At 44.2% G+C, this 18,176-nt stretch overlaps 1 protein-coding gene across 14 annotated transcripts in view; it reads left to right on the top strand.

The window, feature by feature from the left end:
• Positions 1–11,688: 11,688 nt before the first annotated feature.
• SNAP91 (synaptosome associated protein 91) overlaps positions 11,689–18,176 on the top strand; it is a 69,860-nt gene continuing 63,372 nt past the window's right edge. For 13 of the 14 annotated variants that reach the window (XM_049817990.1, XM_049817984.1, XM_049817992.1 and 10 more), the window contains exon 1: positions 12,466–12,749. In XM_049817990.1, coding sequence (XP_049673947.1) covers positions 12,620–12,749 — 130 coding nt within the window. In that variant the 5' untranslated portion in view covers positions 12,466–12,619. Of the gene's footprint in view, positions 11,826–12,465; positions 12,750–18,176 lie in introns of those variants that run through there. The other variant, XM_049817978.1, reaches the window with a different exon arrangement.

Raw genomic sequence — 18,176 nt, 5'->3', positions numbered from 1 at the left:
CAGGTCATTTGTACAGAGCCTCTGTGCAAGGTCTTACACTTGTAATTCAGATCACTGATTGTGAATGAAGCCTGTAAGACCGAGGCTCTTCTTTTACATCTGCATCAAACACATACAGAAAATCTGTCAAATTTTAACATTTTATATTTTGTACTTTCATACACCCTCCTCTTACATTTCATGCTCTCATAAAGCATCTATATGAAAACTTTCTACAGGAATACTGGGCCAGAGCAGGGCTGAATTGTAAAACAAGGCAATCAGACATTAACTCTTCGAGGCAACTAGTGCAGAGAATTGCAGGTGTGCGAGGGATTCATGGGCAAGGCTGCCTGCATCTGATTTATTTGGGTAAAGAGGTGTTACTTCATGATCTTTTGCTGCTAGCACACAAGAGAAAAGTAAGCTTGAAGAGTTCCGGTTCTGTTTTTCCCAGTTTGTGAGCCAGTGATGCAGGAGCAAAGTTCTTTTTCTTCCTTCAGAATTTTTTGAGGCAGTTCAGTAACATTTCAAGGATGTCTGAGTGCAGTGAAGAACCAACACACTGAAAATCAGAGCATGCAGGGCCCCTCCTGCGTTGTCTCATATCATCTAAACAGTCTAAATGCTGTAGTAAGCTCTAAGAGTTTGAATTAACTCTACAAACTGCTTTGGCATTTTAAATAAAGGCTTACGACATAATTTAGTCCTAGCTTCATCAATACGGCTGAGCTATGGTCTATTTGATGCATTGCAGTGACCACTAAAATTCTCTTCGGTTCCTGATATAGGTTAGAAAAACCATGATGAAGGGCTGCAGTGTCTCCATTACTGTCATTCATGGTTGAGATCAGCCATCTTTCCCACCCAAGGGCTAGAAAGAGACAGCGTGCCATTTATATATTGTTTTTTTGCCAATGGAAATACTCGAGGGATGATCCTGGTAGGTTTCCAGATCCTTTATGAGGCAGGAGTGACATGAAAGGGTGGCTGCAGACTGGAAATCCAGCCCCACTATTCCTCTCAGTTCTTTGCCAATGTAGATCGTCAACAGCTACTTTTAATCTTCAAAAATGGGTGGTTTAAATTAATAATGATGTTGACAAGATGCAGTCTAAATGAGTTATTCCACTTCATTACATCTATTCCAAAGTCATTATCGGAGATCAGAATTACTATCAAGCATTCTGGATTTCAAACTTTCATAACAGATTCAGGGAACCCTCCAACATCAGCCTTGAGAGAGAAAGAACAGTTCATCCCTATCGAAAAATCAATTTCTTTAACAATGATATTACTATTAATGTATATAAAATGCATACATTCCAGGTTTAAAGTAATGGTATGCACCTATTGTCTTTTTCATGAGTAGTTATCAAATAGCTTTATAATTCCAGTGAAATTCAGTGTAAGTAAAAGGCAGTGTCTAATCCAGACATACAGAATAGGCTGTTTACTGCTATGAATGCTTACTAAGGAGACATGAATGCATACCCTTAACCACTGAAAAGACATATAAATATAAATGTTAGCATTATGCAGTGGGTTAGCCTCCCTCTACAATAGTCCCACTCGAACTCATCAAGATGAAACACCCACAAATACTGAGTGTTCTGCCCTGATCTGCCAAGTCTGATGCTGTAAAAGCAAAAAAGATGCAAAAGGATAAACTTCCATATTCTCCACTGTTAAGTACAGCCGTAAGACTCATTAACTGCCATTTACACAGCTGAAAGCTGCACATATGCAGCCATGTGCTTATTCATACTGTTTGTACACCAAACTATAAATGGAGTATAACATGGCATATGTATTTTCTGTATGACATCATTGCTGTGTCTTTTTTAATTAATTTTTTCACTGAGCTGCATTTTCCTGCCCATTTTTAAACTTACTGCTTAGAGCTTTACTAGCAGAATTTTTCACACTGAACAAAGATGGCCCTTTAGTGGTTTTGCTCCTTAGTTAGGTCTCTAGCGCTGCAAACAGCTTATTATAGAAGGTCTCTAGCAGTGCCAGCAATGTGGTAAGCACTTCCTCGACATAAAGAGAAGGCAGTCGCTGGGGGTAATAATACTTACCTTCCACACAGTGAAGTCAGGAGGTTAAATTAGCATTTGTGAAGCACTTGGAGTTCTTTGAACGGAGGAAGCCATAGAAAATGAAGGCTAAAGCAAAGTACATTGTGATGCAAAAATGTCAACAATCAATGCTATTCAATAACGGCCATAATTTTTCTATTAGCAACACACAGAAATGAGACTCACGCTAGATCTGGATCAGCTATTTTTTTTTAGACTGAAGTCTTCCATATAAGCACTTAATTATATACCCAGGGATATGAGTAAGTAGCCCGGTAAACACGGTCAGACAGGCAATCCCTGTCCACACGGTCTTGATCCATATTTGCTTCTAGAGGCTGTTCCTCTCTTTCAGTCATAAGAATTTGTAATCGCCTTTAGCCTCCTGCTCCTGTAGGCTCTACTATGCTTTCTTATTCTCGCCTCACTCTGGGAGAATGTGATTATCAAGCCCCTTGCCTTACCTCAGGTCCTCCTAGAGATCATTTTCACCATTCTGCCCATTGGAAGCAGCATTTCTTGATTAAACCATGTATGCTGCATATGTAAGTGTGCATGCTTAACAGCATCGCATTTTCTAGTTCTAGTCTTGAATTCCCTACTTCACCCCAAATTTAGCATAATACTAGCTCCCACATATGTCATTTCTCATCTGAGGCAGGGTCAATAACTTGCTCCTGTCAATCTTTGGATCTTAAAAAACCAACACTTTCCAGAGCTGCAAGATACTCATAGTACCACCACTTCCAAGGAGAGCGCTGGCAGTCAGCACTTCTAGACAACAGGCTGTCTCATCAGACAGCTAAACAAAGGTTGAAAAAAACTCAGTAATGTTGGGCTGCTTCTTCCCATAGGCTGAACTCAATGTGGCATCAGGAAATTTTGGCTCTTTTTCTGAACACAAAGTAATTAATAGGTAGTTGTTTTCTTCTTAGAGTGAGTATTCTACAGCAGCAGGATAAACACAGTTTAGCTTAGTTAAAGACGATGTTTAAACACCTCTTTTCGTATTTTGTATATTTTTGTATCTTTTGAGCAGTCAATATTGTTCTTGCCCAACTGGAAAAAACTCGAGGAGAAATTAACTTTGATGCATTTTCTTTAAGTAGTATTTTAGTTTACTAACAAAAGTCAGGTCCCGCACCTGCTGTGGAAATTATGCTTTCTTGTGCTAGTCTAACAGTGTAGCCTATGAGGAAACATTCCTACATTCCTACCACGGTCTTAAGAATAAAATGAACTCACCTGTCTACCCAGTGGCAAATCCATGCCTCTGTTTTTTATAGTTCTGGTTTTCAAGGACTGCTTTTCTGGATTTCTATTCAAGTATAAGCAGCTTTGATGAAATGAAAAAATCATCCCACAAGCAGAAGACACAAGAAAAGAAATGGAGAATGCCCTATAGGCAAGCAAACACGGCCACATTATGTGCACTGGATAGAACTGCTGAAGGAAGAGCAGCAATGAGCATCAGGGTTGCACTGGGCAATCCCTATGCCAAATACTCACCCACATGGGGTGCGTGCCAACATAGGAGTGGCCAGTTTTCCTCCTGTGCTGGAATATACATTTTTTTCCAAGTAAGTGGTCATTATCAGACTGCACAGTGAGCTAAGGCATGGGCAGGAGAACTTAATTTGTCACTGTTCATTACAGTTCTCTGTGTCAGGACTGGAGACTGCAAACAGCCTGAGTACAGTCCTGCCCCCGTGAGAGCCAGTGGAAAATCTCTCTTTTGGCTTGGAGGCAGCTTGAACCAACCATCCTGTGCAAAAGGATGCATCTCTCTCTACAGAAATAGTAGCAACTTCTACAGCTGGGCAGAAAAAAAATATGCCAGAAATAAAATCCTGCCTTTTGTAGATGCTCCTGACAAAGAAAAGTATTTGTCCTCTTCTGCTTCCTCTTTTATCAAATGATTTAGCCAATTTGGAGAAGTAGAAAAATTCTTCCCCTTTATGGAAAGCAGCCTACAGCCATGGTCCATATGTCTATCATGAGGGGATACGTGGACCTCTCTATCAAGAGGACAGAAAAAGCCTCCTAACACTCTAGTCCATTTTCTCAAAATTCTTTAAAGGGGACATGAAAATCATAATTTAAGCAGTCTTGTAGTGCCAGTGTCATCCATGTGCCATCCATAGAAATAAAAATCACACCCTGGTCCTGTTGGTGGTAACTGATTATAAAGTCATAAGTCTGACCAGGTCTTTCGTCCCAGCATCACACTGGAAGTTCAAATATGTTGTTTGCCTGCTATGACCCCTAATCCTTTTTCAGAGTAAAAGCTCTCCAGCAAGTAATCTTATAGGATTTGCTTCTAGATATATGCACTTGACTATATTAAACTGTTGGTAATGATCCCAGTTTACCAAGCAATCCAAAATCAGAAGGGCTTAGTCCTTTATGTGGTTGTGACACAGCCAACACTGTGCAAGACCAATTAAATGTATAATGCATAAAGTCAAGAAGAAGGAGTTGACTGACTACGTCCCACCACCAAAATGGCCCTTAGGTTGCCACTGGAGGCCAGTACAACCAAAAGTGTCATCCTGTGGGTGGACAGACTCGGTTAAAGAGCAACTTCAAGCTTGGAAGAGTAGGAAGTGAGAACATACCAAGCCACACCAGTCACACTACTGCTTCAAAAGCAGAGCTGGAGAATTTGGTCTTGCATTAGCAGTCTGAGCTCTATGCTCAGAGGCCTTAGCAAAATTATAATGTGCACTGAAAATACCAGAACTATTAAAAGATTAGGGATTAAGTATTGCTAAAAACATAGAAAGAAATCACTATGATATACATATCTGCATATATAAGTTTTAGCATATATTCATGTGTCTAATTGTCTAATCCAGCTTCTCTTCCAGTGAACAGAGGCTGCATTTGGTCATAAAGTTATTACAATTCATAATCTCCCTCCCTTATTAAATACGTGCTTATCTTGTTTTGCTTAAAACTTATTCTACCCTCTGGGATGAAAATGTTACTCTTATTTGACATTTAACTGACATCTGTTGAACCTCTACTGAACAAATCTGTCACTGAAATGATAACTTCAGAAATTTCTTAGCAGACTTTGACAATACCTTGCTGTCACTTTATTGTACAGCTGTGCATTTCTGAGCCTAGAGCAGCAGCAGACGGGACATGGGGTATGTAGTCGAAAGCTCAGTCCTGAGGTTTGGATGGCAACACACTTCTACTGACTGTGAGGAAAACACATTATGCTGAACGCCAGCAACCTCCTCCTTGTAGTTCAGCTTCTTTCTACAATACACCCAGTTCTTGCTTGGCTAAAACCTGCTTCCAGGATGCCGAAAAGCTCAAATAAGTGGTTCACGTCACCTGGCAGAGCTCTTGAACAGGAGGTGGGTCGTCCTCCCTGGTCTTGACTGAAGCCCACTGTCTTCATAGCTTTTGCCTAACATTCTCTGTCCGTCAGCTCCTGCAGATACTGGACAACATGTAAAATAAAAACATGCTGTAAATGCACATAATTTACCGAAAAGTATTCGGCAGGTCAAAGTTACCATTTATTGGCAGCCCCCCTTCTACAGAAATGGACAGTTTGCCGCCCAGATTTGCGGCCAAGAGCCAGACGAGTAGGTGAGAGACCACCCTTAGGCTTCAGGGCAGCAGCTATGCTTTACTGATTTGGCACAGCAAAGAAACAAAATTGCCTTCTCTTGACAGGCTTTTCTTCTTGCAGGAGTATAGAGAAGCTTTCTCCTTTGCAGATCATGGCTAACTGCTTCCCGGCCGTAGTTTCAGCCACTCGTGCTGCTTGCCCTCGGTGTAAGCTACAGCAGCATAAGGCTTGCACTGGCAGAGCAGACAGAAGCCGGACAAGTGACAGCCAATGAAGCACCCCTGGCCACGATGGCCATAGCCAGAATACAACTGCAATTGTATTAAAATATAATTATTACAATTGTACAAGCATCGCAACTATTAATACAACAGCAATTCATCACTGACAGCAAAATGTTGGCACCTTGTCCGGATGAGTAACAAAATAGCACACCTTTATCAAAAAAAAGTTACTTTGGCTTGAACAAAAAAATTCAGTGATGACAAAGCCAAGGCAGGTTAAAGGTCTGTTGTCTGCTCCGTGGATCATGGTTTCTTGTCAAAGACGGCATATGGAGAAATGAAATTTGGACTTTATTTCAGGCAGCATCCTTCCCTCTTTGAGGAAATGATGCAGCTGTCATCAATGCCTTCAGAGCTACTTTGTGTTCAAAGACAGGACCGTCAATTAGTCAATGAGTAATAAATTTTAAAAGTTAATTAGTAGTAAATTATCTGTTTCTATATACTCCTGCAAATCTGTTTCACGCTAATGTCTGTGAAGCCTAGCATGACTTCACCTAAATTGTTTGACAGATGTTCCCCTTCCCGCTATCAGCAGCTTCAATGGAATAGTAAATATTTGCATTTAAGCTGACCTGCGGAGTTTCTTAAATTAATTCTCACATCTGTCTAATATCAATATAAAGCTGCTATTTCTCCACTGAAAATATTAGAATACACATTACCTATAAAAGCAGCAAGTTAAGTAGCTTTTGGTACACAGACTTTTTAAATAAATCCATAGAATAAGACTAGTGCTCAGTATAAAAGAAAATTTTTTTTTTTAAAATAAATAAATTAAGCCTAGCTTGAGTCTGTTGTGTAGAAGTGCAATATACTTCATAGCTCCAGACTTTTGCACTGGAGGCTCTACCAGGATTGTAAAATTAATGACCAAAATCAATACCAAATAGTGAGGAGTTTCATGGGTACTGACTTTCATGATTATAGGACTTTTGCCCCGTTTCTGATACATGTGTCCATCTGTCCCACTTCTGGTCTATTAACCTTGGCACTATTGCCAGACCCAATCCAAAAGCTACTCCAGCAGCAAAAGTTATCCTTGTGATGTGGATGACCAGGTCCAGTAATGCACCAGACAAAAGAGGTCTCTAAGATTATACAGATTTTAAGGTTGTCCTTGTGCAAGCCAGCATGCTGGAGAAGGGGAAGGGACATAGCTGGTTGCTCTGTACAGAACTGCACAACACATGGCAATTATCGCCTTTCTGTAATCATCAACTCTGCAGCACTCCAGTTACTCCATATTCTGCAGAACATGACCTCGGCTTGACATGACTTAGCAACCAGTAAAAGAGCCTGTTAGCTATTCTTTGGGTAACTTTCTCTCTCATATTAATTCTCTGCCTTATCTAAATTTTCTTTTTAATTTTTGAAGACACAAAAAAGGCATTTCCTGTGGGATGTAGAAGATGTACTCACACCTCCTAGCTTGTATCCTTACCACTGTGTATTTTTATTCTCTTAGATTCAGTAATTCAAGTGGTTCCCCAATACTTAATTAATAGCCTACTTGGGATGTATGAACACATTCAGGCTACGTCCTTCTCGGGCCATCATTCTGGCTGGAAAATTGACAACCTGCTTTAAGTTCTCATTGCTGTTTTTTATCACAGTAACCAAAGGAACTACTGGAACAACCGCCATTGAGGAGGGCGAGTACAGAGACTGAATGAATTGTCGCGGATGGAAACCGCACAAGACCAAGCAATGAGGTTATATTTAACAGCAGAAGCATAGAAGCTCCTGGGTATTGCATGATTTGGGTATTTCCTGGTGTTTTGCAACTTCTGCTGCATATGCCGTAGAAGGAGAACACTGCAGGAGAACCTACCCGGCTCCATCAACCTGATACAAAGTCGGGAGGATGCTCCTCCTTTGAAAAGTCCTTTTCTCCCCCTTTCGAGACCTAAACAGATCTGTTCAGGACTGCTGCTATCACTATGGTTACAGCCAGCCTCTCCAGGAGCTCTGTTCGTACCACTGGCCCTAAGAGCAAGAGGCAGAAGCAAAGCAGCAGCGCTGGGCCTGAAGCTGGGGCATAGACGGGACGGGGTCCGAACCTCTGCCACGGCTGGGAAGGCAGGAGGAAAGGGCATCAAAGCTGGCTGAAGAACTGGAAGACCTGGGAGGAAAAACTGGGAAACAAACAAAAAAAAGCAGAACTATGGTGCGAAAAGCCTAACTTAAAGTGCACGAAATAGAGTCCTCATCGCCTGAGACATGGGCATCTCTGGTGCAGAATTCAGGTGCGAGGTGTGACGAACCAGCCTTTAGACGTGCCCTCTTCCCTCCACGTGGGTGCCTGAACGTGAGATTAACACAGACCAACTCTTTGTTCTCATTTCAAATTCGGTTAAGAAGTATCTTTCAGCATTTATCTCACCATGGCTGTTCAGCTTGTCCTTAATACATCTCCTCTCCTTTCGGATCTTCATTATGAAGTTGAAAGCCCAGTTACTAACAGTCAAGAAAAAAACCCGCAATTCTGGGTTATTCTTAACAGCAAGAACCCTTTCCAGCTGCTTATATGGCCCTTATCTAGACGTCCTGGTGCATCCCCACCAGCCAAGCTGTGAACCTGGGTTTCACAGAGCCAGCACACCAAGTGACTTCTCAGGACCTGAGTCTAAAACTACCTTATCAAAGGGTAACCCCAAGCCCCTATCTATTTAGGCCCGGGCAGCTCTCTCTATGGTCTCCCCTTATTCAAGATGGTCCCTATTTCCTGTGTTGCTTTTATTACAAACCTGAATTCCTCTTTTGTGGGGTTGGGTTATTTTGGGGGGAGGTGGTGGTTGTTTTTAAATCCAAAAGCAATACAGCTTCAGTAGATCACATCCCTCCACTTTGAATTTTAAGAGTACTGATGTCTTCTCCCTGTCTCACTTGCTTAAAGCATCTTAGGTTTTCCGAAAGATCATCATGCGTCAGAAATTCAGACGACATGCTTCTCGAGAATGAGATTTATCTGAAATACCTCTTGAACTTCTCATGGTCAAGTGATCCTGGTTTTGCTCAACAAAATCTTTGCAGCAGTCAATGAAAGTCCACCCATCAACTTTAAGAAGAAATAGAGGAGTCCTGTGTAGAGCAGTACTGCCCAAAGGTGATACAGATGTAAATAAGACAAATTTTCATGGTGTTTTTTATTCATGACACTGGCTATTTGTTGCTGAATATGCAAGTAATGGCAGATAAATTAACATCTTAAAAATGCTCCTGTAATTGCAACCTTGCAATTTGGTCCTTTGCCTACTCCAGATCACGACTTGGCCACCTGCTGGCTTATAACCAAAATACTGGAGGATCTCTTTATTCCTTGCATTTAAATTCAGTTTGCAATGCATAAATTTTAAGGCAATAGTACAAAGTGTCCGGCTTATCTTTTGCTTAAGTATATTGACAATATGAAGATATAAAATGAGCTGAGCATTAACAATCATCGATTTTGGTGACACAGCCGAGAATCTCAGTGACAGAAACTGCTGATAACAGTGCAGACTAGTTCAGAAAGTATCCAGACCTTCATACTGAAGATGGACACTAGGCATTAATAAAAATTTGCATCACCAATTAAATACTTTGTCTGACGTAAAGTTGAAAACTGTCTTGCTTGTGGCAAGTAAAGCTACTCTAAATTTCTGCTGGGTGGAATCAGCAAACTCCAAAACGGTTTCTGTGATTTTTTTTCTTCTGTAATATACCAGTTAAAAAGAAACCTTCTGTCTATTTTTAAAGTGAAGCCATTCTAAACTCCTGCCAGTATTACCAAGAAGAGTTCAGAGTTACTGTTAATGCCAGTAATGGAACATGAAGTATCTGCAGATCCCAACTGTTTCTTTCCTCTGAAATCAATTGGCACTATGACCCCAATAACTGACTGTGAAGTACAGTGGAAAACCTGTGTGTGTGCCTCTGCTAAGACATGCTTCTAGCTGTCCCAAGTCACTCCATTAATGACGAATTTCTAGGAATGGAAGTTAACATTTCTGTGGTAAATGGAACGCGATTTCTAAATATTACTCAAATTTGTCTGTACTCGAACAGTAGACTATAGTCACGCTAAAGAACAGATATTACGTTGCATTACCTTTCTGCGCAACTCCAGCATTTACTCATTTGCTACTCGTTACTGAATAGAACTGAGAAGCACGGACACTTTCTTACTATTGGAATACGAGAGTCTTGCTTACGGGAACATTCAAAGTTTGCAGACCCCTAACGCTTATTGCTAGCAGTTAGCGACATATGCTTTACATGGTTTTTGACAAGAAATCCCTCTCCGTATTGAAACACTGCATTTGAGAAAACATTTGAACCTTGACACCCAAACGCCGCTGCCTGCTCTGCAAAACCAAAGATTTAACCGATATCGAAAGCCTGAAAATTTGAACACCTTTCTTCAGGGCACAGAGGCACCATTTGAACAGTTATTGCGGAAGAGATTTTCTGTAGAATGGTAACCTGAACTTTGGAGCACTGCTTTGACAGGATTCCCAAGCTTTCAAGGTACCCGGGACTTTAAAATCTCTTGGTTGTCAGGTAAAAAAACCCAAGAAGTAGTAAAAAAGCTGCTGTTTCATGCTGTCACAGACCACAATCCCTTGTGAGTATTCTGCGCCTGGCGTAATAGATGAAGATGGTGCCGCGTGCCTTTGTATGCAACACAACCTAATTATCACTTCATAAGCACAAATCTCCAATACCGACTGCACATACCGTTTTCTTCAGCTAATTAATAACACCCGCTTGCATCGCCTGCTGAAATTTGTTCTAACGGCAGCCCGAAGTAATTGCTACCCGTGCCATCTCGTTTAGACCCCACCCACCTAAACCACTTTACTCCAAAACTAAGTTCGGCCAATTTACGGTAATAAGGTGTACGCCACGCTTCTCTCAGGACTCCACCGACCGCTCCGGCAGGCTCCGGTCACACAATAAAACTGTGGCGATGAATCCTCCCTAGCGTAGCGCTGCGTCGCCACCAGGACCTTTAGGATAGATCTCGGATAACAGAAATAAACCCCGTCCTGGCGAGGCGTTTCGGCTATAGCACCACCACCACCATCACAAAAAAAGGGGTTCTGGAGAGATCCAGCGTGCGCGCGCTTTCGGGATCCCCTGGGTGCCGTTAACGACAGGACCGCGCCGCAGGGCAGGCGAACCAGCATCAGCACCTCGGGCTCCCCCCCCCGCTCCCCCCTGCAAAACCTCCGGGCCCCCGCGGATCCCCACGGGCTCTGCACCCGCGTGGGAAGGGGAGGCGGCCCGGACCGCGCCTCACCCCCCCCCCCCCCACTTTCCCCCCCCCAGGCGGCGGCTCCTTTAAGAGAGGCGGCGGGGGGGGTGGGGGGGGTGTTTTTTACCCCTCGGTCCCGGTGCGGCCCGGCCGTACCGCACCGTATCGTACCCGCACCGCGTCACCTGACTGCGCCGGGCCACCGACCTGCGGCGGCGGGGCCGCTCGGCTCCGTCCCGCCCTCCGCAAGCGGGGCGGGGGGGCGGGCGCTGCTGCGGCAGTAGCGCGGGGATTAGGCTGCGGGAGGATTAAGCCGCCGGCTGGAAATAGCTAAAGCGGCGGCTCCCGGGCGTGGACGCCCAGACAGCGCATCCCCTAAACGGCGGCGGCGGCGGCGGCGGCAGGGGGCAGCCCGCCCCGTACCTGGGGCTACCGGGGGGGGGAGGGAGGGAGGGAGAAGGGGAGGGGGGGTGGGGTGTTGGTTTTTGCTTTTTTTGCTGCTGCTGCTGCTGCTGCTGCCGTGGGGCGCCTCGCCAGCGGGCAGCGCGGAGGGCCGGGCCGGGCCGGGAAAGCTGGTGGAGGCGGGAGGCGGCGGTGCCCTCCCCGGAGCGGCGGCAGGAGGCCGGGAGGGAAGGACGCGCTGACAGGTCGGGCCGCCGCTTCGCTTCGTCCTTCTTCTCTCCGCGCAGACCCGGCGGTTGCTGCGGGGAATGGATGGCGCTTGGGCAGCCGCCGCAGCCCGCCGAGCTGGAGGGTGGTGGTGGTGGTGGTGGTGGTGGTAGGGGGGGGGGGGTTCCCCTTTAGGGCCGGGAGGGGGTGGCGGTGGAGGGGGGGAGCACCGGGAGGGCATAACATGGCGCAACGGTGCCATAATCCCCCACCGGGGAGGCGGCGGGGCGGGCGCTGCGGCGGGGCCGGGGCGCGGCGGCGGCGGCTCCTCCGCGGGCCGGAGCGGGGGGCGGGCGCTGCCGGGGCAGGTGGTGGTGGTGGTGGTGGTGGTGGTGGGGGTCGTTTCCCCCCCCTCCCGGGGCTCGTACGTTATTGGTATGCAGGCTCCTTCTGCTACCATCGTTATTTCCCCTTCATCCTTTCCCTGCAGCGTCTAAAATACCTTTTTTTTTTTTTTTTTAATTTTTTTTTTAAATTTTTTTTTGCCCCAGGCGGCTTCTAGTGAGGCAAAGGCTTACACAACGGGGCGGGGGGGGGGGGGGGGGGCTGCGCCTCGGGAGGGGCCGGGCTGCCTGAAGGACCATTGTGCGTGTGGCGTGTCTGTGTGTGTCCGTGTGCGTGTGTCCGTGCGTGTCTCTGCCGTGTGTGTGTGTCCGTCCCCCTCCTCCTCCTCCTCCTCCGCCCCCCCTCGGCGATAAACCCGGAATCTCCCCTTCCCCTCCCGTGTTTTCCGCCTCTGCAGAGCAGGCAGCAGCAGGCACGCCAGTCGAAGATGTCGGGTCAGACGCTGACAGATCGCATCGCAGCTGCTCAGTACAGCGTTACGGGATCGGCCGTAGCCAGAGCCGTCTGCAAAGCCACCACGCATGAAGTGATGGGGCCCAAGAAAAAGCACCTGGACTGTGAGCATCCCTTTTTGTATCCCCACCCGGGGCTGAGGAGGCTGCCGCGGGGCTCTTTAATGTGCCTGTGGGCCGCCTGGCTGGCGCGCTTGCTGTAATCCAGCTTGCCAACCGTGAGGGTTAGGAGAAATCTCCGGGAGAGGATGACTTATTATTGCATTTCTTCTCTTATTGCATAATACTGCTCTTTCGGCCATTTTTTTTCTTTTTCTTCCCCCCCCCCCCCCCCCCCCCCCCCATGACCTCTTGCGTTTTATCCGGGAAGGCAGGGCGAAGCGTGCCTTGGGGAGCAGGGGCTCAGAAAGCGGGGAGGGAATTGGGCACAGGGCAAAACGGACACATGCTAGTCACTACCTGCTTTGGTCAGGATTAAGCTAGGCAGAGGCGTAAATGTTACGCCAGGAGCTGGCCGAGCACCGGTAGGAGTGTGGCCGTCTCCACAGAAGACTTCTGAAGAGGTTTGGATGATGGTGCGCTTAAATGGCAAAGGTGCTCGGATGATGCTACGCTGTAGATTGGGACAGCCTTTGGAGAGTTTAAGGGCTGTTGCAGAGGTCCCAAACATCTGACAGCAACTTCATGAGCTGCCCATTAGTTTGCATCATGTTTTCTCGAAGGTGGCTGGTGGGTTTGTCTCATAAATTTATGATCTCTTCTGGGCTGGCGTTAGCTAGTTAGTGTATGAACAAGGTTGGAGTCAAAACATTTCTTAAAAATCAATGGAGCTAGCGATGTTTTGTCTTGACAATTTTATTGCTTTTCAACCCACTCAACTGTCAGTCCCTGCTTAGAGACATCAAGGAGTAGAATGGTGAAAGAATTTAATTGCGTGATGTTAATTGGCCTTGTTTACCAGTAGTAACTGTCCAGCATGGAACTCGGAAGATCAACAGCAGGTTTTAATGTCTAAAATAAAGTTGGTTTTTTTCTTTTTTTTTTTTTTTTTTTTTTTTTTTTTTTTTTTACATGGTAAGAAATACTTTCAAGTAAAGATCGGCAGGCTTTATACCAGGCAGTCTCTTGGCTGCTGGCTGTTACTAAGTAGTGCTGGTGCAAGTGCATGTAACTACAACTCTGATTATGTTGTATTTCTTAAAAGGAGGTAGTATTACTTCTGGAAAATAATTCCAGATTTCAGTTCCAATGACTTGATAGCTAACCCTTAAAGTGGCAGGCAGCATCCTGGTCTTCCAGTATATCTAAATACTCTCATATATATGCCTAAGAGATGCTGACGTAAGCAGCATTGATTGCAGACTAACTTGAGTTTAAACCATTGTTAAAATAGATCAGCAGTCTTGATATCATGCATTCTCTTGTTTTCTTGTCTATTTAAAAAAATCATCTGGGTTATTGATGTCTCCTATGTTGCTGTTTGGTAGCTGTTGACACTTTGTAGGTTGTTTCTGGACTGTCCTACTCTATCTGTTACTAGATAGCTTTAAGCTATCTTATGTTTAAGCTTTAGCTTAAAAAAAAATAAAAATCATAACTCGTCTATTTGAAAGCATGCTGTGTCTCTGTGTGCGTGTGTGTATATATGCATGCACACACACATATATGTATATGTGTGTATATGTGCATGCACACACACATATATGTATATGTGTGTGTGTATATATCAAAAGAAAAGTACTATCTGGAATAGGCAGGATTAAAGCCAGGTAGAAACAATTTACCAGTGCTGTATTAAGGTCTGGACAGGGTCTGTGTTTGGATATTGGTACTAATATTACTCCTTCAGAAAATGAGTGTGGGTGAGACTGAAGCCAGTAGCATTTCATGCAATTTCATACCACCTATATGTAAGACACACAAGAGGAAGAGAAATTGTCATTTCCTGGGAAGGTCCATCGCAGTTCATTTTTCCTTCTATTTTCCAAGCTGTATACAACAGCTGAGAGTTTAACTGTCTGGTACCATTAAAGACAGAATCTTGTCAGTGGGAGATAGGCACATTCAAAATTGTGGACTGTAAGTGAAAATCAAGTTCATGTTTTAAAAGAAAAAATACTTTCAGGCTGTTAAACCTGAAGGATCTCCCCATAACTGTGAATTGATGGGCAATTCCTTGAACTCTGGTGTATATCTCCTGAATAAGTGTTAAAATGGGCTTGATGCGTTCTGATGAGAGAGTACATTACAAGTTCATCCTCTGAAAGAGCAATGCCCCCATGCATGCAGGAGGTACTGCTAGGTGGAGGTAGATCTCAGTCATGTGGCTAACTGCATTTCAAGTTGGATAAGTAGCATTTGGAGACGTGGAGAAGGGAATGAAAGGTAAAACTTGCCAATGCCTTAAGATAAGTCAAGGTGTGAAGGATTTAGAAGATTAAAACGTAAGGTACCAGAGAGCAATGGTTGGAGCGATGCTTTATGAAGAGCTGTAATTCTACTATTGGTGTGGGGGTTCTGTGTCCTTAGGGAACTCCATAATTTTATTTAGTGTCTTAGTGGCCAGGTGTCATGTCACACAGCCTATCTTCTGCTGCCCTGCTTAGCAACTGGGCTTTGTAAATTAAATGGAGAGATCAACTATTTAACATGAGTTAAGTAGCCCTGTGAGGATGGGGTAGAATGATGCCTGTCCTCATATGTTTTCTGCAGAAGATATTAGTTCCAGAGGGTTATAGAAAGATGATAGATGACAAGGTGTGGGGTGATTTTTTTTTTTTGTTTGGTTGGTTGAGGTTTTTTAGTGAGTACTACTTAGAGGGAATTTGCTTTGAGGAGTAAAAAGCATGATTTGGGTATGAGCGTATGTGTGTGATGAAGGGAGGAGAGAACAGAATGAATGAATGTCTTCTGTTGACAAAAGCCGAGCTGCTAAGCGTTTACCTTTGTGTGGTTTTCTGTACTTGCAGAGCTTTCAAATACAGGCTTTAATACGGACGCCGTGTAGTGGCTGTCCTTTGGCATGGACTCTGGGTGCTGCACAGGCTTGTCATGTAAAGAAGTACTGAAGTATGATTAGGTTGCTATCATATACTCATTAGTGAGATTTACCGTTTTCTTGAATTCCAGCTCTTGTACTAGTGAATTTCCAGCAACTGCTGGAAGTAGTGCCAGATGGCATTAAATGAGTTTCCCAAGTCCCTGTGGGGAGAAAAGGAATGTAAATCTAGGATGCTCTGATGGTTTGGGGCAAGCTGTTGCAGTTGGCATGTTAGGGCTCTGACCCTTTCAGACTTACCAAACTGTTGTCATCTTGAAGTTGTCTTAAATTCACTATAACGATACGGATTCATCTCCCTCAGCTAACCATGTTGTGTTCAATAAATTGTGATTAGATACAGCAAATGAGGAAAGTGTTCCCATGAAGAAGTGGGGATTAGCAACTTGATTTTGATGCAGTGAGAAGGGCCGTTGCAGAGTGGGTGAATGAGATATATGGGCTGTGTTAAGGATATATAAGCTGTGGTAATTCAACTGGGAGGGCAATCTTAGTGCATGGCATTGAAGTTTCATTCTCAGAGTTGTTCTGAAAGATGTGTTAAGGCGTCTCTGAGGGTTTAATTATGTGGGGCAAGTAAAAGGCAGCTTCCAGCCTTGAATGGAGGTGACTGATGGTATCAACAGTGAGAAGCTTTCAGAGAAGGGAAATAACTTGACTTTGGAATGTGAAAACACACAATAGATGAGGGAAAAATAGGTAGATCTGAACTCAGCTCCTATTATAAAGGATCTCGCTCAGAAACAGGCCATCAAGCTTTCATTTAGAGAAGTGAATTGGAGACCAGTGAGGTTGTTGCGTCTGCAGTTGGTTTTGACAAGTTCCTGTTTCTGAAAATGATCAAGATGGTTGGGGTTTTCCTTGACTTATTTTGTCGAGTGGATTGTTTTGCAGCAGGAGGAAGTTCTGGAGTGTGCATTCGAAAAAGACCACGTGGTGCTTCCTTACTTCTTCAAAGTAACTCTCATAAGGTAGAAGGCCTTTCCAGAGGCCTCATCAAGAGCTGGGAGATTTCCATGAAACATGGAAACAAAGCAGGCGATCAGGACTTGATTTTCTGTGGCTGTGGAAGTGACCTGTGTATCTGTAGTATCATCTTTCCATCCCAAGTCTAATTTTGCATATTTGTATGTGGCTGGCAGACAAAGGCTCCAAAAGGACATTTATAGTTTAATTCATGCTGGTAACTGAACTGCGGGGCTGGTGTCAGTATTTTGCTTATGCGGAGACTTTTGTTCCTGCAGTGTTTTGCCTTTCTCCTGCAAACTGTGGGGATGACCTAACAAGTTTGAATCCTTGTGGTCTCTAGTATTGAAACAGAAGTGGCTGTTGACCAAAAGCAATGGGTTAAACTTTTTTCATAGGCTCAGTAAAGAAAAAGTTGCTAGATCCCACAGGTTAGGCTTACAAACCTCTCTCTCATTCCTGAGGAATATGTTTGTCTCTATTTTTTGGGAGAGGTGGGGGTCAGTGGAGCTATCTTGAGTCACTAGACCCCAGTGACTGTTAAGGTTAACTTGGATGTGTATTTCAGAAGTTGTTTGCTGTTGAAGTGATTTGGGGAGTGTTCCAAGTCTGTTGGCACTTGGGGCCCTTTCCTAGCGGGAGTAGCGCAGACGTAGGAGTACTGCATTGCTCTGCAGTCCAGGTGACACTTTGTCTTTATGGCCATGGAAGTACCTTCAAGAAAACTGCCAAGGATGGAGTCCCTGTACAAACTGGTCTTAATCCTTCACACTCCACTAATTAAACTACTTCTGTATGTCTCGCTCTATCTTGTAGTGCCGTAATTTGTCATAGTTTCTGTGTAGGAGAGAACTGACTTTGTTTAAGTTAGCATTGAAGATCAGCTGCAATACAGTGTCTTGGTTTTTGTTGTCACAGCTGGGGTATATTCTAAATTGTGAATTCCTCCTTGTCACCCCAATGAATGTCTTTCACACCTGAAAAGAAAAAAATCCAAGCAAGCAATGCTTTTCTTTAATTCACTAACGGATATTGGATTAGCATTTTTTTTTTTTTTTTTTTTTTGGTGTGTGTGTGTAAGGACTTGTCATCAGTCTCTATTTCTGTGGGCTTCTCCTATGTCCTTTCGCAACACAGTATTGAAGGCTCACTTCATTTGGAGGCATGTAGATCTCTGAATAGGAGCAGAAATGTCTGTCATGGGTAAGGGAGCTAATAAGAAGGCTTTTTGGATTATTTGATCTTGAGTATTACAATGGCATTAACTTTCAATTCCCCCCCCCCCGGCCCCATACTGTTTTTAAGGCATGTGTAGTACCAAGAGAAGGCTGCTCTTTTAATTAAGCTAAGACTTGGCGAACTAATAATTTTTCAAAACATGTTTGAAGCTGAGTGGAAGTTTGAATTGATGTTAAGATACAGAGGTTGAAAGATGGGCCCGATCACTTGATCTTGTGGATCTGAACTGTTCTGCGTTTAACTCTTCTTATGGTACAGCGCCTGAGGAA

This window comes from Accipiter gentilis, chromosome 15, assembly GCF_929443795.1.
Source record: "Accipiter gentilis chromosome 15, bAccGen1.1, whole genome shotgun sequence".
NCBI classification, from domain to species: Eukaryota; Metazoa; Chordata; class Aves; order Accipitriformes; family Accipitridae; genus Astur; species Astur gentilis.
Note: the sequence above shows the minus strand (reverse complement) of the source record. Positions and strands in the feature narration are given on the sequence as shown.